Here is a 25,896-nt window from a genome sequence, read left to right on the forward strand (position 1 = left end):
ATAAAATATATATAAAAAAAAAAAAGTTCTGAGAAATCCTGCATAAAAGAAAAAAAAAAAATTACAGCCTTGGAAACCCAATGAAGGAGTTCTACTGTCTCCTACAGGGTTTACAGAGTTGCCATGAGTCAGAACCGACTCCACAGCAAGGGGGAGGTGTGGTGGAGAGTGCTACGGGCTTTATGTATAGGAAATCACTGAATCTTCACAACATCGAGTGTGGGTAACATTGTCACTTGCACTTTGCAGATGAGGAAACTGAGGCTTAGAGAGAGTGAACCAAGGGGCCAAGCTAGTAGGTGGCAGAACTGGGATTTAAACCAAGCTATATTTCATCCCAAAGCAGTGTTTTCTGGCCCATCGCTATTCCTTATTAAGCACTGACAGGCAGGCAGTGACCACCTTGTCTGAGTTCTGGACAGTGTGCTCAGTGTATGCTAAGTTATTTGAACACCAAGGAGTTGGGTAAACTCCAGAGGATCAGGACTCCGAAGACCAGCGTTCCAGGCTGTATAACCAAACCATTAAACTCCATGAGCTTCAGTTTCTTCTCTTATAAACACTGAGAATCCAGTGGAATAAGATGCTTGAGGATTGTTTTTTAATTTTTATTGTAATTTAGGAATCTCTGGGCAGGATGTAGTTGAACTCTGCAAGGTCATGGCTGGCTTGAGGTTGGTTCTGCTGATATCGCTCTGACAGTGTTTCAGGAGCTAGAAGTGGTTCATCAGCCAAGTGTATTAAAGTCATCAAAAGTCATTCTTGGAAACGACCTGAGGAAGCTTATCTAGGTCAACCCCTTTGTCTAACATGGAGGAGAGATGGAGGCCCAGATTGGGGAAAGGTTGTACTTAAGGTCTCGCATGGCAAATGTGGGCAAGACTCTGGGTTGCCTGACTGCTACTGGGGTGCTCTTCCTACTACATCTTGCTGCCTATTGTCTAATCAACTGAGAATACTAAGCATCTCCTGTGCAGGGCTCAGGGGACAGATTGATGCATGAGACTGACACAGCTCTGCTCGCATGGAACTCTAGTCCAACAGATCAACTACATGCCCTGTGTTACCGTGTTACCTGTTGTGGGTGTTCAAAGGGTTGTGAAAAATTCCACAGGCCCTAACTTCTGTGTTATACTCCAGTGTCCTGAAGATCACTCTGGACAAAGAGAAGGATGCCACTCTTCTTCCGAAAGCGGAAACCCAGCGAGGAGGCTCGGAAACGCCTGGAGTACCAGATGTGTCTGGTGAGGGACAGGGGTTTCCTCTGACTTATCCGCATGTCTTCCTCTGACCCATGGAACAAGACTCGCACCATCCCTAAACAAGCCGTGCTCCCTCCCTTCTGCCTCTCCTACCCCAGAGTTATAAGGATGAAATCTCTGCCTCTCAGACCAGACCAATGAGGCCTCTGTCAAGTGTTCCAGGAGTGCCCTGAGCACTCCTGTGTAACACTGATCACACTTGTCATTGCTTGTTCAGTTTATCTTCCCTGCTGGACCTCAGGCTCTGTGAAAGCAGTGACTATTGGTCCACCTACAAAACAGACTAGCTGAACCAAGTGGTGTCTGTGAACCTTTGCAGCTCCTTGATTCTATGTCTCTGTTTTCCTGATTTGTCTGTTCTGCAAAGATGATTTGCTTAAAAACATCTTTTTCTGTTGTTCTTTTTATCCTTAGGCAAAAGAAGCTGGGGCAGATGACATTCTTGACATCTCTAAATGTGAGCTCTCAGAGGTTAGTGTTCGGGCTGTGAATTTGATCTGACCTGTGCTCCTAGGAAAGACAGATTTGGATGGGGGGCTTTAAAAAAGCCAGAAGTACTAGATAAGACATGTTTCCTTGGATTTTGCTCTTGCCCAAAAGAATTGAGATGATCCTTTGGCCTCAACATAGTCTCCAAGAATCAGAGTCTATCTAGAAAGTGTACCCACAGATCCCTGGAGTACTGGAAGAGTCTGGGATTCTCCTGCCTCTACAAAACACCAGAGACCCTTTTCCTGCCCCTGATAGCATTCCAAACGGGGGGGTGTGGGTGGAGGGGGCGGGGGCAGGCCAATCTCCTGCCGACTGATTGGAAGGGAGGGCTGATCACATCCTCAGCAACATCCCTGGGCATCCTTTCCCCTGGGCTTAGCCTTTCTCCACAGCAGCATTTCGCATGGCAGCACGCCCACCTCCTGCCCCGTCTCTCCCGCACATGTGTGCCACTCAGAGAGCACATTAAAAACGGGCAAGAAAGAAGGCACTGACTCTTCTTTATCTCATCTTAGATTCCATTTGGGGCTTTTGCAACATGCAAAGTTCTACAGAAGAAGGTGAGATGGCTGTTCGTTTTCAGAGAATTGCTTCTTGTGTGTTTGCATGTTTGAAACCACATGGGACTTTTAGGAGCTTTCTTCCTGACATAGACACTTCCTTTCTCTTGGCTTTTAGCCTGCAGCAGGTGTTCATAGTTAGCAGAGTAGGCTTAGGGATGGGACAACCCTGGGTCACATCCTGGCTCTGCCCCTCCCTGGCTTCATGACTGGGGCAACTTCCTTAAACTCTTACATCACAGTTTCTTCATCTATGAACTGAAGTCATAATTCTACTCTCTCAGAGATGTTTTGAGAATTAAGTGAGTAATGGTATAGATATATAGATGGAGATAGAGGTACAGATGTGCTGAGTATAATGAGCAGCTTCATTGTTAATTACAACTACATTCAGTTCATTCTGGTCACCCAGGAAAGATTTAGAGTGAAATGAATGATTTCTTAGAAGACCCTTGCAGCTTTGAATACAAATAGGTAAGAATATTCTAAATGAAGTATCTAAGTGAAGATAGGTAAAATGTGTACCATCCTGACAAAGTAGTGAACACCTTGTCCCTGTAAGTATTAAAGCAGTGGTTGCATGCCTAACAAAAAGAGTAATAGGTAACACTGAGCGCTTACCACCTGCCAGCCCTCAGCTAAGTGCTTTTTGTCCATTAGCTTATTTAACCATTATGGCAGCCCTTGGACACAAGTACTTTATTATTCTCTTTTTTCATATGAAGACGCCAAGGCTGAGGGAGGTAAGATCAGGACAGCTGCAGAGGGGCCCCTTTCTTAGGATGGAAGGTAAAATGAGACCTCTACAATCCCTTTCACCCTTGAAACTCCAGATTTTAAGGTCATCTGATTCCAGATTCAGAGGTTCCATGATTCTGAACTGCATATCCCCCTGTTGCTTGTGTCCGGGAGAGCAGAGACCATGCCATTGGACACCTCAGGGCCACTGTGTCCTGTGCTGAGCAGGCTATCTTCTCTTTCAACCTTCCCTACCTGTTGCTCTTCTTTAACCTGAACATTTCCTCAAATGATTTCCACACAGGTGTTGATTGTCCACACGAATCACCTCACCTCCCTGCTTCCTAAATCCTGCAGTCTCCTGAGCCTCACAACCATCAAGGTACTGTGGCCTTTCTCCCAGGCCTCTGACTCTGCACCTTTCCAGCCCATGCCCAAGGAGACTCCCTTTATGTCTCCTCTATTAAAGTTTCTGCCAGACGGGTCTGATACAATAGTAAATCTGGGATTTGATCAGCATGGATTATTTATCACCTTCTACATGCCGTGCTTGGGGTAGAGGTGGAGTTACAATGATAACCAGTCACAGGCCCTGCCCTTGGGGAGCTTATGCTACGTGGAGAGCCAAATCATAAAGTCATATCAAGTAAACCAGCAGAGAGCGAGGAAACTGATGGTCCCAAACAAGAAGGAACAGGAGGGACGTCCAGGGCATCGATGGTTAATGTGTGAAACCCCGGTGAACTGGAAAGACCCCTCTCGACTGTGAGTTCCTCCTGGACAGGGACGTATTCACACTGTATAGGAGGTGTGACCCCAGGGTTGTTCCACTTGACGTGAGTTTGCGAACATGGTATACACACTAAGAAAAAGTACTGGAAAGCCTAGAGATCAAAAAGGGTTTTCCATGGTTAACTCTGGTTGGTGGGGACTGGGGGTAGTTTCTACTTCTTTATTGTTGTGGTCCAGCATCATTTTTGTATAAAGATAAAAAAAGATAACGTTAAAAAAATACGTTTATAAATAAATAAAATGCGTAATATACACACGCATACACCTTGTTGTTAGTTGCCGTTGAGTCGGCCGTGACTCGTGGCGACCTCATATACAGCAGAATGAAATGTTGCCCAGTCCTGTGTCATCTATGCCTTGTTTGCTCACTTTCATTTTAAAAAAAAAAAAAAAAGAACAGATACAGTTAATCAAAGTGTAGAGGGAAAATACCACATATAACTTCTCCCCGCTGGAGAACTGCTATCAATATCTTATTACATGTTTTGCTAGTCTTTTTTTCTATGCAAAGATATGTTTATACTTTGGGGTGCTTTTCTTTTTAACGTATGAATATCTTGGCCTGCTGTTTTGTAGCATATTTTTTCACTTGACAGTAAAAGTGAACATTTGATAAAAGAATGAAATGGTGTAAGAATTTGAAAAAGAAAATGAGGTAGGAGTGGTCAAAGCTTAGATGGAGTGGAAGGGTAGGGTGCACCTTGTTTCAGCACCAGAGGCATGAGGCGGCTCCGAGACTCTTCTTGCCGCTCTGGATCCTGAAATCTGGTGACTGGTTGGTGTTAAGTTTGTCTTCTTCTGCAGGTTCTGGATCTTCACGATAATCAGCTGACAGGTCTTCCTGACGATATAGGGCAGCTGACAGCCCTGCAGGTATGGCTGCAGGAAATAGAAAGCCACCTCCCACTTGCCTGTGCCAGACATTGCAGTCACACTGCCTGCAGTTTCCTGGTTGAGCTCTAGCGAGCAGAAGCAGGTGCCTTCAGTGCCAGCGCCGTCCTCCCCTTTGCTCTTAAGCTGCCCCAAGGACACCCCTCTCCATTGCAGTCTGGGCTGTGGGTGTCTCTCTCATGTCTGGCATGTGCTTTTTGGATTTTTATCATAAGCTTCCACAACTTTACAGAAAAAAAGGGCCCAGTGAGTCTACCTTTTAAAAATGATGAATTCAGCCCTCTGACTCACCGTCAGTAATAGCACACCCCCCCACCACCCCCGTTTGCTGAGTGCTCACTATGTGGCAGGCCTTGGGCTAACCATTTCACTTACATTGTCTCTTCAATCCTCACAGCCATTGTGGGGTAGTTTCTATTATTGTCCCCACTTTACAGAAGTGGCTTCCCATTGCACTTAGATTAAAACCCATTCTCTTCACCATGGCCAATAATAACACCCTATATGAGGGGCCCCACCTGCCTTTCCAGACCCTCTCCTCTCTCCCCACTGCTCCCAAACCCTCAAGGCCTTTGCACCATCTCCTCCTTCTGCCTAAGTGCCCTTCCCAGGGCTGTTTCCCTGGCTTATCCTTCAGCCGTCTGCCCAAAGGCCTCTTCCTCTGAGAATCCTCTCCCACAAACTTGTCTAAGCAGATCCTGTTATTAGTTTCTCTCAGTACCTGCTTATTTCCCCGCGCACGCTAATTGCATCCGTAATTATTAATTATGTTTACTGCTTTATTGACTACCTCCCCTACTGGAATGTAATCTCTACAAGGGCAGCACCTTTACCTAACACATGGAGGGGCCTAAGAAACTGTTTAAATGAACAGTCCCATGATGTAGGTGATGTCATTTTATTTTATGGAAGAGAAAACTGAGACCCAGAGGGATGACTAACTTGTCCAAGGTCACGTAGAGAATACGTGACGGAATAGCAGTTATTGCCACCGCTTAGAGAGAGCCACAGTAAATACCTTGATGGAGATCTTTGGGAATTTTTTAGGTACATATTTTTATGGAATTGCTGTGTTCACTGTTTTGAAACTTTTGGATATCTGACAATAACTCGTCCTGTCTTTCCAGTTCATCAAATATTCATCCACTACAGTATTTTAATGTCTTGTTAGCTTTCTGTTGTGCCTATTTGTAATGATTGCTTAGTGTGTCATCCTGCTGGCCTCGCTCGCTCAGCCCTGCCAGGTGGGAGCTCAGCCTTCAGAATCCAACAAGCCCGGTTCTAATCCCAGCACTGCCCCCTGCCAGCTTTGAGACCTCAGGCAAATCACATTGCCTTTATGCAGCTTAGTTTCCTTTTCCTTAACATCAGGATATTAGAGCCTTGTCATGCGCTGCCTTGCCCAGAACCTGAATATGTTAGGCCCCTTCTTCCTCCCTCCCCGATTGTGGGGAAGTTATTGGGCATTTTGTGGTCGATATAATTGACTGGGACCCCAGCCAGAATCCAGTTCAAGATTTGGCTTTGCTCCCTTGGGCACATTACTTTGCTGCTCTGAGTCTCAGTTTTCTCATCTTTCAAATGGGATCATAACAATTATACCCTCCTCAGAGGGCTGCCCGGAGGAGAGAGATGTGTATAAAGTGCCCTGGCCCAAGCAGGGGTTAGGGAATGCAGGGGTAGTCACTGTGTCTGAATATGGGTTCTCGTGTCATGTTTTCCTCTTCCTTAGGTGTTGAATATGGAAAGGAATCAACTGACATATCTCCCACGTTCCATTGGGGACCTGATCCAGCTGCAGACCCTCAATGTGAAAGGTAGGGAGGCCAGAAAGCCCTGTCTGTGTGACCCTTGGTCAGCTCGAGGCTGTCCCAGTCAGGCTGCATGCGGTGCTCAGCCTGGGAGCCATTGAACACAGAGGTAGCCTGTCTCAAGGTGCTCTTTAGGCTGGAATGACCTCCTGTTAGGTCATTCTGTCTCCATGGTAATCAGACAGGGTGTCTGAGGGTTTCCTATGGCCCCTTGGAGCCAGGGCCTGGTGAGCAGTGGGGAAGATGGCATTGACAGCTAGACCCGCCCCCCAACCCCAAGACTCGGTCGTTCATATTTAAATAGTGAGTAGTGACAGGAGTAGTGGACTGACTGGGTGAGAATGATTCAGGAACCACGGTAATGATTCTAGTATCACTTCATACTCAGTGGTTGTGCTTCCACTCCTGTGTTCAGTGATGTGGTAGCCTTGTGACAACTCTGTGAGTGAGGCGGAGAGAAGTGGTATTATCTCCCAGTGAGGGAATTGAGGCTCAGAGAGGAACAATTGCTAAGACAGCCCAGCGAAATAGTGCCAGAGCCAAGATTCTAATGCCGTCTTCTTACCCTCATCTGAGTGCTTACCTCATTAGACCCATCAGGTCTTACATCTCTTCTTGCTGTCCTTAAGTACTTTCTGCACAGAATACCTCAGTTTACCCCCTTTGTAGCATGTGAATAATTATAAAAGTAATGGCACCCGTTTGTTGATCACTTACTGTATGATGGCCACTGTGCTGAGAGTTTCGTATGCATCATCTCATTGAATCCCTCAATATTCCTATCAGGCCAGATAGTAGTAGTATCCCAGTTTTACAGATGAGAAAACTGTTGCCCAGGGAGGTAGATCGGTTGTCCAAAGTCTCTTAACTAGTGCGTGGTGATGTAGAAATGTGAATTCAGATCACTGAAACTCTGACATGTGTTCTTACTCATGGAGCCTCAGGTTCCGGGACCTGACGGTGGTGTATGCTCCTGGGTTCAGAATGAGGCCCCAACCTCCCCTGAGTCCTGTTGGGTGTCAGGCATGAAGCTGGTGAAGGGGCTTTGGGGTGTTGAGCTGTGCCATTGGGATCTCTCCAGATAACAAGCTGAAGGAGCTTCCAGACACCTTGGGGGAAATTCGGAGCTTACGTACTCTCGACATCAGTGAAAACGAGATTCAGAGATTGCCACAGATGCTGGCTCATGTTCGAACCCTGGAGGTAAGCGGGGAGCCATTTGCACTTGGGGTCCTCTCTGCACCTACCTACTGCCCCTCACTCCCACATTCCTGAGTGCCTTCCCTGGTCACAGGGTTCTGGGGTCACAGAGACCCCATGGCATGGCCCTTGGAGCTCACAGAGACCGGCATGTAAACAGCTCTCATTCGGTGACTTTTACTGCCATGTTTGAGGCAGAAACACATATTTCTAGAGTGAAGAAGAGAGAATGCTGAATTCCGATGGTGGTAACACTTTATGAAGGAAGTGGTATTTGAGCCAGACCGTGAATGACGGAGAACATTTTGAGAAGTAGACCTGAATAATGGTGCGTTACAGGTGGAGGGCACAGTATGAGGAAAGAAAGGAGTAGAAAAGCAAGGTGTGTTAAAGGAAGAGGGAGGGAGCTGATGTGGCTGAAAGTTACTGTGCCTGGAGGCTCCAGATCTTAAAGAGCTCAGAAAGCTGTGAGGGAAGGGCTGTGGAGGTTAGGGTGGGAATCGCCTCAGGTCAAGGGTCTGGGCTTCCGCTTGGCAGGTGCAGAAGCTGAGTTTCATCAGAGCAAGGGGTGGAGTGGGATGAACACTTCCTGGGACACTGACATAGGGCATCCCACTCAGTGAGCGTGGACTCTCACAGTGACCTGACGGCTCTGGTGACGCATATCTATCTTGTGCTTCCTAAGGGCTACACACCTGACCTGGGTTATCTCCCTGAATCCCCAATAATATTTGTCCTGTGAGGCAAATACTTTTGTGCCACTTTGCAGATGAAGAAACTGAGGCACAAAGAGCCTAATGAGCTTGCCCAAGGGCCACACAGCTAGTAATAGCCAAGATAGGTTTGAAAGTCAGGCAGTCTGAATCCAGGGCCTGGGCTCTTCACCTCTGTGAATCTCCGCCTTCTGGAACAGGGCTTTATTCACTCAGTGGACAGTCTGGCCAAGCATTCCAGAATCCTCCAGTGAGCAGTCAGTGAAATACCTCAGAGACATCTGTATCAGGAGTGGGTAGGTGAGCATGGAGACAGAGCAAAGGGAGCTGGTGACCTCAGCGGCTGTGCCCTCCTGCAGTGACTGCAGCCTAAGAAGAATAGGTAGTCAGGCTCCTCTCCCTGGGCAGGCTGAAGAGACAGGCTGGCACATGCTTATTCTCCATGCTCTCCAGTGGAACCAAAAGAACTTTCTGCAATGATGTTCAGTGACTGTGCTGTCCAAATTGGTAGCCACTAGCCACACGTGGCTGTTCAGCACTTTAAATGTGGCTAGTGTAACTGAGGAACTAAATTTTTTATTTTATTGCATTTTAGTTAATTTACATGTAAATAGCTACATGTGTTTAGTGGCTACCGTATTGGACAGCACAGCTCAGAGCACATTTTCCTAACTCTGAAGCCATTCTAAGTCATCTAGACTTAGATGAGAGCCCTGGGAGTGATTCATCATATATCAAAAAAAAATCCTTTGAGCTTTTTGGTGGTACCTTGCAGAAGCTTTTATTTTTTAGAATGAGGGCATAACAGCAGCCATTCTTAGTTGAGGCGCTACTACGTGCAAGGTCTTTTTCATGTTGTTTCACATAACCCATCAGATAGCCTGCAAGGTTGGCGATATTATTCAAAGAGATAAAGAGGGGTCCCCTTGTGTTTGCAGACTCTGAGCCTCGATGCTTTGTCCATGGTCTACCCTCCACGGGAGGTGTGCAGTGCTGGCACCGAGGCCATCCAGCAGTTCCTCTGCAAAGGTAAGGCTAGGCAGCCCACCTCATTCTCCCAGTGAGGAGCCATGACCCCAGAGCCTACTGTGTGCTGGGCTCAGGCTGTTATGTGGCAGAGACCAAGATGGCCCCAGTTCCTGCCTGCTTGGAGCTCAAGGCCCGGCAGGGGAAATAGGCAAAACAAATGATTACACAAGGAAATATAACTACAGATTGTGGTTACAAGAGTGTACAGTGCAGTACTTCATGCTGTGGAGTCCCATGGCTTATGTAGCCATCCCCTTGTTGTGAGCATGGAGGTTGTTTCTAATTTCCCATGACGATGAACGTTTTCATCCACACCTCTCTGGGAAAGTATGAGTTTTCCTGCAAGGCAGATAACAAGTGGAGTTGCTGGATTAAAGGGAGTGAGCACTCTGCACTGCCCTTTGAAGTGGTTACACCAGTTTACATTCCCATGAGAAGTGTCTGAGGAGATCCCTTTTTTCCCCCACAACCTAGCTGACACTTGGTAGTATCTTAAAAGTCTGCCGGTCTGATAGATAGACAAGAGAGTCTGCTATTATTTTAGTGTCATGTCCATGATAATTTGGATAAATTTTCATGTATCTAGGGCCATTTTTAGTATTTCTTCTAAATTGCCTATTTGTATCCTTCCCAGGAGTGGGGGGAGAATAACTTTTGACTACATCAAAATAAAAAACTTCTGTACCTCAGAAGGACATCCTCATCAATGTTAAAAAGATAAGTAATCCCCTGGAAGGAGAGAGTTGCAACGTATATAGTAGACCTGAGGTTATTAACTACAGTGTACAAAGAACACCTACGAACCAGTAAGAAAAAGGCAAACAGCCCAACAGAAAATGGGTGAAGGCTGTGAACACTTTCAAGTATACAGGGCCAGAGAAGGCAAACATCTTGCTCAAGGTCACACAACTCAGCCAATTACTGGTAAAGCTGGGTCTTCGATCCATGCCTTTCTATTAATCTCAGGCTTTTTCTACCATCTCCATCTCACTTGGATGGTAAGGAGGCAGATGGCATTCCCACTTATTCATCCAGCTGACATATATTGAACACTTACCACATCCCAGGCCCCAGATTAGGACCGGTGGACAGCACAGAGTGCCCTGTCTATGGAAGAGGAAAGCAGTGGACTGAATCACGGGAGAGCAGAGGACGCTGGAGAGGAAGGGAGAGGAAAGGGCTGCAGGAGCTGGGGTCTGAGTACCCAGGCATGTCTCTTCCCTCCTGATCAGCTGCGTCCCATCTCTTACAGAGTCAGGGCTGGAATACTACCCCCCTTCTCAGTACCTGCTGCCAGTTCTGGAGCAAGATGGAGCTGAGAACTCCCGGGACAGCCCCGATGGGCCCACAGACAGACTCTCAAAGGAGGAGCTAGAGTGGCAGGTAAGGTGCACCTTGCCTGCTGGCGTAGAGGGATGTTCAGAGCTGCAGCTCCCAGATTCCTCCATCCATGAGGGCACAGGAGCAATAGATGAGCCTCAAGAATCAAACTAGGGTTTCACCCCCCAATTCAGATCGATGTGCTTAGACGCATTTACAAAGCCTACTTTGACCACCTCACCTCGCTAGCTTACCAACCACCAGCTGTACCTTACTCTTCTCTGTTTCCTGAACAAACCACACTCCTACACCCCTCAGGGCCTTTGCCAGTCAGTTCCCTCTGTCTGCAATGGTCCCCACTCACTTTCTCCTAGCTCACTCAGTCTTATCCTTCAGTTCTCGGTTTAAACATCACATCCTCTGGGGTCCTTCCCTGACATGCCAAACCAGGTCAGGCCTCCAGTGACGTGTTCTCCTAGTGCTCTGCATTCCGTTGATAGCACTTACTGCATTGTAAGTTAAGAATTCTGTGGGAAATTGTTTAATGTCTCTCTTCACTGCTGGGCTGAGCTTCCTGAGAGTAGGGATCATGTCTGTGTTGTTCATTGTTGCCTCTCAACAAATATTCTTGAATAAATACCATTGCCATACAGGACACCTGCCATGTACTCAGTCTAGTGAAGGAGTCAAACAGGTACTCGGTCATCACAGGCTGGCCCTCCTGGGTCACAGGTGGTGTACTAGCATAGGACAATCCTGGAGGAGGAAGCTCAGCAAGTGTTTGCCATGTTAACCCAGGGTACCCAATACTGGAGCCAGATAGAAGTCACCTCTGGATCTGCCCTCTGCTCGCACTGTGGAGGCTCACAAGCCGGGGAACCCTCTGATAGCTGGGACAGAGATGGTGGACACTGGGGGAGCAGGCAGTGCCAGCTGCTGTTGAGTTTGGCTTCATAGAAAGTGGGGCATTGCCACGCCCCTGAAGATCTTCCATTATCCCATGCTCAGCCCCTGCCATCTTAGGGCTTGCTAGTTTTGTAGGGATTTGTTGCTGGCTTTCTGGGGATTTGTTGGGAAGACTGATCCACCCGTTTTCTAGATGTCTCTTCCTTTGCCTTTGGGATTTTCATTTTCGGTGGGATTTTCTATCAGTCCAGTCCAGTCTGCTTTATATCTTGCAGTAGTTTTTTTCAGTTTCTGATTCCCTGATGCTACCCTCCCCTGTTTTCCAGTACTTCTGTGAATGCATTTGTAATTTTATACTTCTTTTGGCACTTCAGTGAGAATTGGAGAGGGAGGAGATTGCAATCTAGGAAGATATGTGCCAGTTTATACTCTCAGAAAGCATTTTTAGCAGACATATCCAATGAAGGATTAGCAGACTGAACATATAAGGAACCTCTTCCAAATGAATAAGAAAATAAAACAATCCCAATAGGAAAAATAGACAGAAGATTTATCAACAGGTATTTCTCAAAATTAAAAACTGCAAAAAAGAAAGGTCAGTAAACGTGAAAAAATGCCAAACTTCACTAGAATGAGAGACGTGCAAATTAAAACAGTAAAAAACTATTTCCCCCCCTCAGATTGGCACATATTTTTGTTTGATAATTTCTGTTTTCCGGAGTATGGAGGAAACAGGTACTCTCATAAGCTGCTCGTGGGAGTGGAAATTGGTATCACCACTTTGGAAGATAATTTGATAATCTATGTCCCATGATGAACATAAATGCCCGTGATCCAAAAGTTCCACTTCTGAGTCTATACCCCAAAGAAATACTTGTACAAAGAAGGTTCATTGCAGCCTTATTCGTAATAGTGAAGTATTGGAAGCCCCCCTAAATGTCTTTCAGTAGGAAGGAGCTAAACCAGCTGCATCATATCCATACCATGAGATAGATCTCTGCAAACTCAGGACACCAGGACACATGGATAAGTAAAAAGGGCAAGATGCAGGGCACAAAAGATATAGTATGTTTCTATTTTTATGTTTGAAAAGAAAACTCAAAACGAATGCATAAGAAAACAGATCAGTAGTTGCCAGGGGCTGGGGGTGGAAAGAGGGTTGGATGACAAAGGGGCCCAAAGGAATTTTTTGGGCTGATGGAATTGTTCTATATTCGGAGTATGGTGGTAGTTATATGATTATATATGTTGGTCAAAATTCATAGAACTGTGCAGTAAAAAGGGTGAAATTCACAGTATGTAAATTATACCTTGATTAAAAAAATACTTTACGTGTATACGTACATATATATACACACACACATACACACGTATGTATAGTATAGAATACTTTTTTTTTTTCCCAAAGACAGAAGTTATATGTATATGGATGTGTGGGCTTGGGTCTGATAATGGTGGTTACATCTGGTGTGAGGTATGGGAAGGGAGGGAAACCAGGATTAGGCCAGGTTGTGGTCAATAGATACTTTAGTTATATATGCCATGTTATAATTTTTTACCAAGAGAACATATCCAGATATTACCCGTTTAATTAAAGATTAATTTTTTTAAAAATCAGCATAAGAAAAATCGTATTTATTTGTAGAATACTGCTGCTTTTACAACCCGGACAGAGGCTGATCCTCATCTCAGAACAGAAGGGCCATTAAAAATGTGTGTGTGTCTTTAATTATTAAAGTAATTCATAGTCCTTATTATAAATTTAAACAATACAGAAATCTATAAAGTAAGTGGATGTCAACCCTTCTGCCCTGCAGTCCCAGCCCCTGGAGGTAATCATCATTAACCGATTAATGAATGTCCTTCCGGACTTTTTTCTCAGCACCTACGTACATATTCTCAGAGTGAATTTTTGTTGTTGATGTAGTTTTTACAAAAATGGAATCATGCTACATGCAGGATGGAAGGCGGTAGATGTCTTCCACTACCTTCATACACATTTGCTTCATTATTTGGCAGCTATATAATAGCGCTTTGTATGGATGCACCATGGCTTACTGAAATAATCACCTTTTGATGGACATTTAAGTTATTTCCAATGTTTCCCTGTTTTCACCCTTTTGAACAATTGTGCAGGAACTTGTACAAACACCTTTGTGTGTTTGTGAGAGTAGTTTTGGTGGGTAGAACCAGGTACTGAAGGTGTGTTAACATAGACGTATGAGGGAATCACATGTTCCCATTTCTTGGTCTTCTGTAAGGAGCACTGCACCTTCTCAGTGCCGTGTCCCCGGAACTGTCTTGAAAATCTCCGTCAAGATTTTCCGCCGAGCACATGGTAGCAGCTCAGTGGTTCTCTGGAGCCCTGGATGCCCACTGGAACCACTTGGGGCCCTTTATCAAAATGCCCATTGCCTCATCCCACCCAAACCACCACTCTGATGCCATAGGGCTGTGGTGGGCCTGGGAGTCTGTATTGTATCAGGCTGCCCTAGTGGTTCCTGGCACACGTGCTGGTTGAGAACCACTTCCACCTGCCGTCTCTTGACCACAGTCTTTTCCCCCCCAGAATAGGTTCTCAGACTATGAGAAGAGGAAGGTAAGAAAATGCTTTTTTTCTCTGTCATTTTTCGTCTCATTAAAGTTCTCAACCTTTATAAAAGATTTGAGGAAATGACTTCTTCCCTCCTCTAAACTGGAGGTTAATGTAATGCTTTCCTGTTACGTACATCACCTTGCCAAGTCTTCACACAACCTCAGGTGGATGGTAAAGTGTCTCCATTTGACAGATGAGGAGACTGAGCCTCAGAGAGGTTGAGCCCAACCCTAGGCTCTGAACCGCTAGCTTCTGCCAGTGAACAGCCCATTGTAGTACAGTGGGCCTGGTGGAGGGAGTAGGGGTGGGGGAGCAGGTAGTTGCTCAGCATTGAGACCTGCACCGTGCAGAGCTGAGGGTGGATTCACCCTGCTCTCATGCACTAACACCCACAGAGCCTTGCTTGGTCTCTGGCCTGTGCCAACAGTCACCCGGGATCTACATTCTTGCAGGAACAGAAGATGCTGGAGAAACTGGAGTTTGAGCGGCGCCTTGAACTTGGACAGCGAGAGCATGCCCAGCTCCTTCAGCAGAGCAACAGTCAGAAGGACGAGATCCTTCAGACAGTTAAGGAGGTTTGTGAGTGGCCAAGTGAGTCAGGCTTGTCTGTGTCCCCCCATCAGTGGCCTTCTGACTCAAGCCGGGGTCTCTCTGATGTAGGAAGGCAGAGGGATCAAGCTTTCTTACTTCTGTCCTCCAGGAACTGCGAGGGCCTTTACCAGTCACCTAGTCCAGCCTCCTCATTGTGCAGGTGGAGGCTCTGAGGCCTAGAGAGGGAGGAGCTGGCCCATGGTCACACAGGGAGGACTGGTGAGGCAGGACCAGAAGCCAATCTCCTCCTGTCCTGGTCCTCTCCTCCCCTGCCCTTCACTGTGCTATGGCATCGAGGGAGTCCCCGCTGACTCAGGACCTCTGCGTCTCCTGCCGCAGGAGCAGTCCCGGCTGGAGCAGGGCCTGAGTGAGCACCAGCGCTACCTCGACGCAGAGCGGCAGCGGCTGCACAAGCAGTTGAAGCAGACAGAGCAGAACATCTCACACCGGATCCAGAAACTCCTGGAGGAGAATCAGAGGTGAGGCTCCTGGCCTCCAGACCCAGAGTCCTTCCCTCATGTGATACCGTTTGAGGGGCCCAGGATGGAGGTCCATTTCTACCTTGCAGTCTCTCCATTCCTGCCCAAGGTTCCCATCATTAGGACCCAATCATGGTGCCTCAGTGTGCACCAACTTAAAGAGAAAAGAATCTGTTTTGGGCATTACAAGCCCTGGTTTCTTGTCATGTCGTAGGACTGCTACTGATTGGATTTATGGCTTCAGGTAAGTGTTTCCCCCTCTGGGCCCTGAGTTTCCCATCTGTAAAATGAGTGGGTTTAACAAGATAGTTGAGATCATGTCCTCTTCCAACATTCTGGGTTCCAAGTAACCTATTGCACTGAAGTCAGCCATTCACCCTATATTGAGAATTGCCTTAACAAATCCTTTCCAAGGTAGGAGCTCCTAAGAGCAGGTCCTTATGAGACTTGGAAGAAAGGGGGCCAGACAGAGATCTCAAGAAGCCTGAGAAAGGTCTCATTAGGAGATCCATTGCAGAAAGATTCCAGTAACAGGCTTCAGCCATATCCCTGTTTCTTCCAAGCTTCCTTTTTTCTATCCTCACTCACTTGTCCTCCATCATCTAGCATTTACAAAGTACCTCCATGAGTCAGTCAAACTTGCTCTGAGCATCATGTTCTCATCACCAAGGGACTCCAGTAGAGCTACCATTTATTGCGTCCTTGTTATGTGCCAAGCACCTTTTATGTATTTTCTCATTTACTCTTACAAACACTGCGTGAAGTTGTTTTTTATTATTGCTTTGGTATCTGGCCTGAGAACACAGAGCTCCTGAGTGCTGGGGCTAAGATCGTACCCAGCCCAGTTACTAAGCCCCCCTATACAGCCATGCAGTGAGGGGGGAGCAGTTCTGTTGGAAACAGGCCTGATGGTGATTTCTGGGGCCTTTTATGGATTTCTCTACAGGCAAAAGAAAAGTTCCGAGATTTTGAAGTCGCTGGAAAATGAGAGGTATGTGTTCTACTCTGTGTTCTTTCCCAGCCCTCTCTTCCTTCCAGGGAGGTGAGCAGCTTTGGGGAGAGAATGTCTTATGCTTCCCCTAAAGCTGTAAGGAGATTCACCTCCTTAGGGAATATTGAATTGAAAAGAATTACTGTCTTCAAGTTCTTTTAAAATATATGTACATTCCTAAGAAAGAATAAGGATCATGTATAGTGTCCAGCTGTATTTTCAGTATAAAAATTTGGGAAAAAAAAATTTCTGGAAAAACATTCGTTGCCTAAATTATGAACAAAGGAATAATCTGCAGTCATTAACTATCTTGTGGAAGCATGTTCCTTGTTAGGGAAAATACAAAATGTTGCTAAGCAGGAGAATGGTGGGCCCGATTTAAAGCAGCACGTCCAGTATATGAGTTTTTAGAGACAGTCTGCAAGTGTCTCCACAGAAAGCCAAGGGACCCACCCCTACATGTTTACACTAAATGTTTTGAGAGGTGGGAATTATAGGTGGTGATCTTTGTTTTTTTCCTTTGTGTTTTTCTGTATTTTCCAAGTTTACTGCTTTGGGGTACACTACTTTTATAATCAGAAAAGATGTTAGGTGGGAGGGATGAAATCCACTCCTCCTACCCCCACCTGACACACTGAATGTGAGTCCCTCTCCTGTGTTCTCTGGAATCCCAAAATATCAGTGTGGACTTTCTCGCTGTCCTTGGCAGGGGTCTCCCTACTCCCAGGTAGCCCAGCCTTCTGGACCCCTGGATGCTGGGCAGACCTTCGGCACGGTACTCCCACAGGGTTGGAAGGTAACCGTATCGCCCTGCCCACTCAGCAGTGGTGCTGGGGTACCCAGGGAAGGTCAAGGCCCAGCTGAGTCATGGCAGGTGACACCACTCATTCAGCACAGGCAGACCGCGTGCCTTCTCTGTGCTCAGCCTGGGCTGGGCCTGGGGGCGTGGCGATATGCCAGACACAGCTTCCCTTGAGTAGCTTGTGGTCCAGGGCAGGAGACAGAAATACACAAACAATACGTACTTCTTCCGGCTAAGTCTGTCCCTGCAGAAGCATGAAAGGATGATGTCCCCTCTAAAAAATGAATACCTCATTTTTTTTTTAATAAAGTTTTCATTATTACTGCCTTTTATTATCAGTGGAGCCCTGGTGGTGCAGTGGTTAAGAGCTTGGCTGCTAACCAAAAGGTCACAGTTCAATCCACCAGCCACTCCCTGGAAACCTTATGGGACAGTTCTACTCTGTCCTGTAGGGTTGCTATGAGTAAGAATTGACTTGATGACAACAGGTTTGGTTTTTGTTACCAGTATCTTTATAAATCCAGTCTTTGTCTTTGGTGGTTGGCAAGAGAATGATAACATCAGCAAAGTATATGCTGCAACATTGTAGTACATGTTACTGATGATAAGATGTAAGAAAAAAAAATGGACGGTGTAAGTGCGGTTCATAGTAACGTGAGTATGTCGTGTCATAAGTCGAGAGCTACCTGTACATACATGCAATTACCATTTTTATTTTCACTTATTGTATCATGGGTATATTTCCATGCCAAACACTTCATTATTTGTAATAGTTGTAGAATATTCCACTGTATGATTACATTATAATTTATTTAATTAGTCCTCTGTTCATGGGTATTTGTTTCCAGTTTTTCTCAATTACAAACAAAATTATAGTGAACATCCTCTTAATATACCCTTAAATGCACTTCTATGAATATTTCTGAAGGAAACATTCAAAGGATTTGCATATTTAATGTTTTGATGTGGCACTGCCGGACTGCCTTCCAAATAACATTTTGCTGATTTGCCCTCCTCTCAACAGTATATGAAAGTGCCCATTTCTCCACCCTCATCTCTATCACCAGTGGTCACTGGTTTTAATCTCAACCAATCTGATAAGTGAAAAGAAGATTTTACTTTCTCTAGTTATCAGTGAGGTTAAGCATCTTTCAGTGTGTTCACTGATGACGTATATTTAAGCATCAGTGAATTGGGTGTTTGCTTCATTTGCCCATTTTTCTTTTTATTCAAGAAACTCTTAACTACAAGGCTGAAGATTAACACGGACCTAAGGGAGGTGCATGATGTAGTGGGCATTCAGAGAGCATGCTAGGTTAGCACATCAGGGAGGATTTCCTAGAAGAGGTGGCATTCATCTGATTGGATTCCCTGTTGGAAATGTTGTATTTGCTGAATGAATGGACGGATGTTTTCTAGAATAAGAATGGAACAGTTGATGTCCGTAACCCAGGAGGAGACAGAGAACCTGCGGCGACGTGAGATTGCCTGTGAGTCTGGGGACAGGGAAGGGAGGAGGTCCCTGGGGCCAGCACTTGGCTGACTGGGTGGACAGGGATAGATAGCCCTCTATTTCGGTCACATACAGAGGGCAGTGAGTGTTAAGTCCAGTAAAGTCCAGTCATGAAACATGGGCTCTGAGGTCAGGCTGCATTCAGAATCCCAGCTCTGACACCATCTGTATGGCCTTGGGATTACTGGTTCCTAACTTTTCCGAGCCTCAGTTTCCTTATTTATAAAATGGAGAAAGCAATAATTCCCTACCTCATAGAGTCAGTATGAGGATCAGATGAGATAATGCTGGCATAGACTGAGCATGCCACAAAGCATGGCTATTACAAATTCAGTATCAAGAGCTGGGGTTGTCCCTTGTTTGTCTTCCTGGGCAGTCTTCTCCTTCCCGTGCTTCCCCAGGAGTGGCCCTGTGATTCCACATTGTCCACACTAATGAGAGAGGTCTCCCTCCATCTGATGCGAACCATGTGCCAAGGAAGGCCAAGGAGGAGAGAGGCTAGAGGGAGAGATGGAAAGATAGGGAATGGTTCCGTTTGGATTGCACGTTCTTCAGAGCCGTTGTGATAGAGTGGGCTATTCTGTGCGCCCTTAGTCAAGGCTTTCCGAGAGCGAGGCACTGTGCCAAGTACTCTCCATACACCATCTCACCCTCACCACCTGATGAGGCATCGGGTCATTAATATCCTTCTTTTAAAGATCACTGTTAGCTACCATTTGTAAAAAGGAAAGCTGTGTTCACTTTTACAGAAAAATCTCCAGAAGGATGTTTATCAAATTAACTGTGGTTACTGCTTAGGAATGGAATCAGTGGCAGGGGACTTCTGTGTTCGACTTTTCTAACTTCCCTTAGCTTTTTAAAAATGAACGTGTATTATTTTTATAATTTTAAAATGTCAATAAAAATAACAAAAAGGCAGGAAAAGGTAGCACCTGGAGTTGTTGAGGGCATAAGGAATGGGGCTGTCCTCTTAGCTGCTGTAGGGAGTATGAGTGGGCTGCATCTTTCTGGAGGGCTGAAAGGGTAACCCAAATTACCCATGGCCTTAAGACTGTGGCCTTCTAAGCACTATTCTTAGGAAATAATCAGATGGGCACAAAGATGTTTGAGCAAGGTTATTTATTGAAGTATCACTTAATTATTGCAAAAAAGAGTCCAAATGCCCCAAAATAGAGGATTATCCAACTAAACTCTGGTAACCCATGCCTTGTAGTACTCTGCAGCCCTGAACATCGCATCAAAGAAGGATATTTATTGATGAGGAAAGTATTCATGGAAAGTGAGAAGTGGCAGCTTTACTGTGATACCATTTAAATATTTTTTAAATGCATAAATATGCGTAGAGAAATGACTGGAACAATATACATCAGAGTATAATATTGCTCATTTCTGGGTAACAGGAGTATAGATGATTTTGTGTATGTGCTGTTTAGTGTTTTACAATTAGTCAGCATTTCAAGCTTATGTTACTTTTATAGTTAAAAAAAAGAGTTGTCTTTTTAAAGGGTGACGCTCAGGTGAAAAACCAGGTAAACCCTATAAGGCCGGTTCCTTAGCTCCAGAGAAAATTCCAGCTGCATCCTGCCCTACCCTGGGAGTGGCTGGCCTTTCTCAGCCTGCCCTGGTGTTTCCACAGCCGCCATGCAGCAGATGCTGACTGAGAGCTGCAAGAACCGGCTCATCCAGATGGCCTACGAGTCTCAGAGGCAGAACTTGGTCCAGCAGGCCTGTTCCAGGTAAGTAAGGAAGAGGTTTCTGGCAGGGCCACTTGGACTTGCTGGCTGGAGGTGAGAGCTGGGGCACTAGAATCCCCTGTCTTGTGCTGCCATAGGGGCGGCTGTGCTATCAGGCGCAAATGTGACTGGTCTTTTGTGACTTTTCTAGCTGAACCCCGTGATTGTGTGTTGGGCTGAAATAAAGTCGTAATAACCACTAACATTTCTTGTGTACTTCGTATGTGCCAGGCACTAGGCTAAGTGATTTACTGAATTTGTTTATTGATTCTGCAAAGGACCATATTGTTAATAGCCCCATTTTACAGTTGCAACTGTGACGTTCAGAGAGACTGTGTAACACACCCAAGAAAATATAGCTAGTTGGTGGCAGACCAAGGATTTGAACCCAGGCAGAGTGCAGGCTGTGCCCTTGTCCATGGTGCCCTTGTCAGTCTTCCAGGGCTCTGCACAGGTTGGGAGTGGGATACACTCCAGGGGATGGATGACAGGATTACTTTCATGCTCATGGTTGCTCTGGGGTCTGGCTCCCCCAGTTCACCACAGCACTGCGGGTTTGTCTGTTGATGGAGCCACAAGCTCCTGGCGGAGTCAGCTAAGAAAAGCTCATCGGTTGATGCTCAGGAACCCCAGACAGAGATAAGCCAGCAGCTGTAGCGCCCCCACACTTCTCCCATCCAGGCGGCTCTGCACAACTGCTCCCTCCACATGTCCCTACTATCTGGAGATTTCTCCCTCCTTCCTGGTGGTGTGATATTGTGCTTAGGAGCATTGGCCCTGGGGTCAGGCAGACCTGGATCCGGGTCCCACCTCTACTTACTAACTCTGAAGGCTTGGGAAAGTTACTTTCCCTCCCTGGGCCTCAGTTGTCTTATTGGAAACATGGGGATAAATCATCGCACATACCTCATAGGGTTGCTGGAAGAGTTAACAAGTGTTAATGAGCATGATGTGTGGCATGTCGGGGTCCACTAAATGGTAGCTATTATGAACCAAACAAACTCAGAACCAAGACTATACTAGAGTGTGGATGTATGAGACTGCAGGTTTGGATTGTTGTGCTAAAACCACCAGACTTGAGTCACTTCCGGACAACATGGCGCTACAGACAAAAGCATCATGCTGTCCCTCCACAGCGAAGATCCAAGAAACTAAGTCAAACAGAGTCACACGACAGTCCTGAAACCCTAAGCATCAAATGAAGCGATAAAGAACTCAGCCAAGCACCGAATGGAATAAGAAACTGACTGAGAACAGAGAGTAAGGAGAGATATATGCAGAGGTCCCCTATCAGCTACCACAGCACGGATCCAGCATCTGAGATCAGCGAACAGGGGTTATGAGAAGGCAGCTTCACGGAGCTTCCAGCAGGAGACAGAACAACCAGTAACCAGCGATATACACTTTCCCACTCCCCACCCTTCTTCACCCCCACTTGACCTCCTCCGCTTCCTGGGACCACAGTTTCTTGGCCGGGAAGCACCGGCTTCACCTCAGTGTCACTTGGATTCCACCTGCCCGCACTGGCTGGCTCCCTGAGTGCCAGTTTTTGGCTGCTGGTGTTGCTTTTTTCCGCTTCTTTAGATTTCTTCCTTACCTCTCACCACCTCTCCCTCCTTTCTCTCAAATACCTGGCTCCGTGTGCCATCTTTACTTCTTCCTGAAAGGCTGCAAAACACCGCTCAACTGCGAAACTGCTTCCCAGCCCATGGTGCCACACTGGTGGGACCCCCAGAGCTTTTTTTGTTTGTTTGTTCTGTTTTGATCTGTTTGTTTGTTTTCTTTTTCTTTTCTCGGCTTGGGAGCTCCTTGTAGCCAGGCAATACCACGTGGCTTGGGAGCTACTCCTTTACTCTGTGCAGACGCACGGTGACATCCCTGGGGACATTTCTTTTTTCTTGTTTTTTGGGGGGTTTTTTTGTTTGTTTTGTTTTCTTCTCTCTCTTTTTCACTTTTTGTCTCTGTTCAGTTTCTCGTCTCTCTGTACTTACCTTCTCCTCCTGTCTCCTGAATACCTGGCACTGTGTGACACCTGTACCCCTTCTAGTCAGGCCGGGGAGCAACTTCCCCAGTCCTAGCAGCCACACTGGTGGGATCCCTGGGGGCTTTCCTTTCTTTTTCTTTTTTTTTTTTTTGCCCCTAATTTTTATTTATTCTTTTTTTTTACCCTTTTTTTTCCTTTTTGTTTTTCTCCATTTCTCAGTTTCTCATATTTCCACTCCAATAGCATACTCCCTTAGCACTCTTTTTCTTTGTTTGTGTGTATATTTTTGGCTCCTGTTCCTCTCTCTTCTCTCTCCTCTATCCCATATGCATCTTAGCTCCACACATCACAATCTCCCCCCTCCTTCTTTCCTACCTTCACCATGCGCTGAACATCACACTCCCAAGGAGCACAGGCACAGCCTACTGGAACCTGCCCTGCGCTGATTCCCGGTCTGTCCTGTCGGCCCTAGTACATGCCACAAACAACCCATCCAGCATCTTCCCTTCAGCTGGACCTGCCCTGCTGTACCATACCTGAGTGACTGACCCTGCCCACTGGAGAGGGAGGTGAAAAGTATCGTGCCCACAGATGAGCAAACAACAAAGAACACTCAGCCTGCCTGCTGAGACATAGCCAAATAAAACAAAAAAGCAGGATGAAGCAAACAGATCTACAATCAATAAATGAGGAAATAACTACTGAATGCCCCAAAGACAGCAGACAATATCAAAACATATACAAAAACAGGACAGGATGGTTCAAGTAGGCATCCAAAATAAAACACCAGATGACTTTCCAGTAGAAGAAAAGGCACTAGAACTACCTGATAGGGAATTCAAATCTTAATATTAAGAATTATGCAAGAGTTGAAGCAAAAAGAAGACAAAAATGAGAAAAAAAATAGACAAATTCATGGAAAATACAGACAAAAAAATGGAAGAATTCAAGAAAATAATTTAGGAACAAAATGCTAAAATAAATTCACAACTATAAATCATACAAAAACAACAATTAGAAATCCAAAAGATAAACAAGATTTCAGAAATAGACAGTGTCATAGAAGGCCTGAGGAGCAGATTTGAAATGATGGAAGACAGGATCAGTGAAATTGAAGACAAACACTTGGATACAACTCTGTTTGAGGAAAAATCAGAAAGAAGAACGAAGAAAAATGAAGAAACCCTGAGAATCATGTGGGATACAATCAAAGGCAAAAATTTGCTAGTGATCGGAGTTCCAGAACGGGGAGAAAACAGAAAACACAGAGAGGACCATTGAAGAATTGCTGACAGAAAACTTCCCCAATATCATGAAAGATGAAAAGCTGACCATCCAAGAAGCTCATCGAACCCCAGATAGGATAGATCGCAAAAGAAAATCACCTAGGCATGTCATAATCACACTTGCTAAAACCAAAGACAAACAAAGAATCCTGAGAGCAGCTCGAGAAAAACAAAAGGCATATACAGAGGAGAAACGATAAGACTAAACTCGGATTATTCAGCAGAAACCATGCAGACAAGAAGGCAATGGGATGACATATATGAAACCTTGAAAGAAAAAAATTGCCAGCCAAGAATAATATATCCTGCAAAACTCTCATTCAGATATAATGGTGAAATTAGGTCATTTCCAGATAACCAGAAATTAAGGGACTATGTAAAAACCAAACCTACGAGAATTACTAAAGGGAGTCCTTTGATCTGAGAACAAACAACATCAGCCCACAGGCTGAATCTAGGACACAGGATTGTACAAGCCAGATACCAACCTAGGAAATGAACTCTTAAGGACTAGCCAAACCAAAAGAATTACGACAGGGAACCAGAGAGGTTAATCTGTAAATGACAACAGCATCAGAACAATAAAAGAGAGAATAAATGGTGTAGGTATAGACCCTTCTAATGGACAGGAAGGCAAGGCGATACCAAGTAATAATAGACTGGTTCAAACCTAGGAAGATACGGGTAAATTTCAAGGTAACCACAAAGAAAATTAACAGACCTGCTCATCAAACTAAAGAAGAAAAACATAAAATCTCAGTAAAAACAAAACCTACAAAAACAAAAGAAATGAAAAAAAAAATCCACAAACAAAAGGAATTCAGTGCAGGAGAGTAAGAGGAACAAAGAAAATGTCAACACCACAAAAAAAAGCACTGCAAAATGACTGCAATAAACTCACACCTATCAGTAATTACACTGAATATAAATAGCCTAAATGCACCCATAAAGAGATGGAGAGTGACAGAATGGATTAAAAAAAAAAAAAAACAGGATCCATCAATATGCTGTCTACAAGAGACACACCTTAGAAACAAAGATTTGAATTTATTAAAAATCAAACGATGGAAAAAAATATATCAAGCAAACAGCTACCAAAAAAGAGCAGAAGTGGCAATAGTAATCTCAGATAAAATAGACTTTAAAACAAAATCCACCATAAAAGACAAAGGAGGACCCTATATAATGATTAAGGGGATGATCCATCATGAAAACATAACCATAATCAACATCTACACACCCAATGACAGGGCTCCAGAATACATAAAACAAACTCTAACAGCACTGAAAAGAAAAATTGGCAGTTCTACAATAATAGTAGAAGACTTCAACACACCACTCTCGGTAAAGGACAGAATATCTAGAAAGAAACTCAACAAAGATACAGAAGACCTAAAGGGCACAATCAGCCAACTTGACCTCATAGAAATATATACTACACTACACCCAGCAGCTGCAAAGTATACTTTTCCAATGCACATGGAAAGTTCTCCAGAATAGACCACATCTTAGGCCACAGAGCAATTCTCAACAAATTCCAAAACACTGAGATAATACAAAGTATCTTCCCTGACCACAACACCATCAAGCTAGAAATTAATAACAGGAAGAGCAAGGAAAATAAATAAATTACATGGAAACTGAATAACACCCTGCTTACACATCACTGGGTAATAGAAGAAATCAGAGATGGAATCAAAACACTCCTAGAATCAAATGAGAATGAAAACACATCATACCAAAACCTTTGGGACACAGTAAAGGCAGTCCTCAGAGGACAATTTGTGGCAATAGATGCACACATCAAAAAAGAAGAAAGGGACAAAATCAAAACATTAACTACACAACTCAAAAAACTAGAGAACAGCAAAAAAAAAAAAAAAAAAAAAAGCCCACAGCCACTAGAAGAAAGGAAATAATAAAGAGTAAAGCAGAAATAAATAAAATAGGGAATAGAAAAACAATAGAAAGAATCAACAAAACCAAAAGTCGGTTCTTTGAAAGGATCAACAAAATCAACATAGCGCTGGCCAGACTGACAAAAGAGAAACAGGAGAGGACGCAAATAACCCAAATGAGAAATGAAATGGGGGACATTACAACAGACCCAACTGAAGTAAAAAGGATTATAACAGAGTATTATGAAAAACTCTACTCCAACAAATTTGAAAACCTAGAGGAAATGGATAAATTTCTAGAAACATACT

At 44.9% G+C, this 25,896-nt stretch overlaps 1 protein-coding gene across 1 annotated transcript in view; it reads left to right on the plus strand.

The window, feature by feature from the left end:
* The window catches only part of LRSAM1 (leucine rich repeat and sterile alpha motif containing 1), a 47,781-nt gene that overhangs the window by 2,113 nt on the left and 19,772 nt on the right, over nt 1–25,896 (plus strand). The window contains exons 3-17 of the mRNA XM_004375688.2: nt 1,141–1,244; nt 1,677–1,733; nt 2,270–2,314; nt 3,357–3,434; nt 4,649–4,717; nt 6,468–6,552; nt 7,628–7,749; nt 9,398–9,488; nt 10,741–10,871; nt 14,284–14,313; nt 14,763–14,885; nt 15,241–15,380; nt 16,327–16,371; nt 18,593–18,663; nt 20,323–20,422. Of these exons, the coding sequence (XP_004375745.1) occupies nt 1,173–1,244; nt 1,677–1,733; nt 2,270–2,314; nt 3,357–3,434; nt 4,649–4,717; nt 6,468–6,552; nt 7,628–7,749; nt 9,398–9,488; nt 10,741–10,871; nt 14,284–14,313; nt 14,763–14,885; nt 15,241–15,380; nt 16,327–16,371; nt 18,593–18,663; nt 20,323–20,422 (1,259 nt within the window). The 5' untranslated portion in view covers nt 1,141–1,172. The remainder of the gene's footprint in view (nt 1–1,140; nt 1,245–1,676; nt 1,734–2,269; nt 2,315–3,356; nt 3,435–4,648; nt 4,718–6,467; nt 6,553–7,627; nt 7,750–9,397; nt 9,489–10,740; nt 10,872–14,283; nt 14,314–14,762; nt 14,886–15,240; nt 15,381–16,326; nt 16,372–18,592; nt 18,664–20,322; nt 20,423–25,896) is intronic.

This window comes from Trichechus manatus, unplaced genomic scaffold (assembly GCF_000243295.1).
Source record: "Trichechus manatus latirostris isolate Lorelei unplaced genomic scaffold, TriManLat1.0 scaffold00038, whole genome shotgun sequence".
Taxonomy (NCBI): Eukaryota; Metazoa; Chordata; class Mammalia; order Sirenia; family Trichechidae; genus Trichechus; species Trichechus manatus.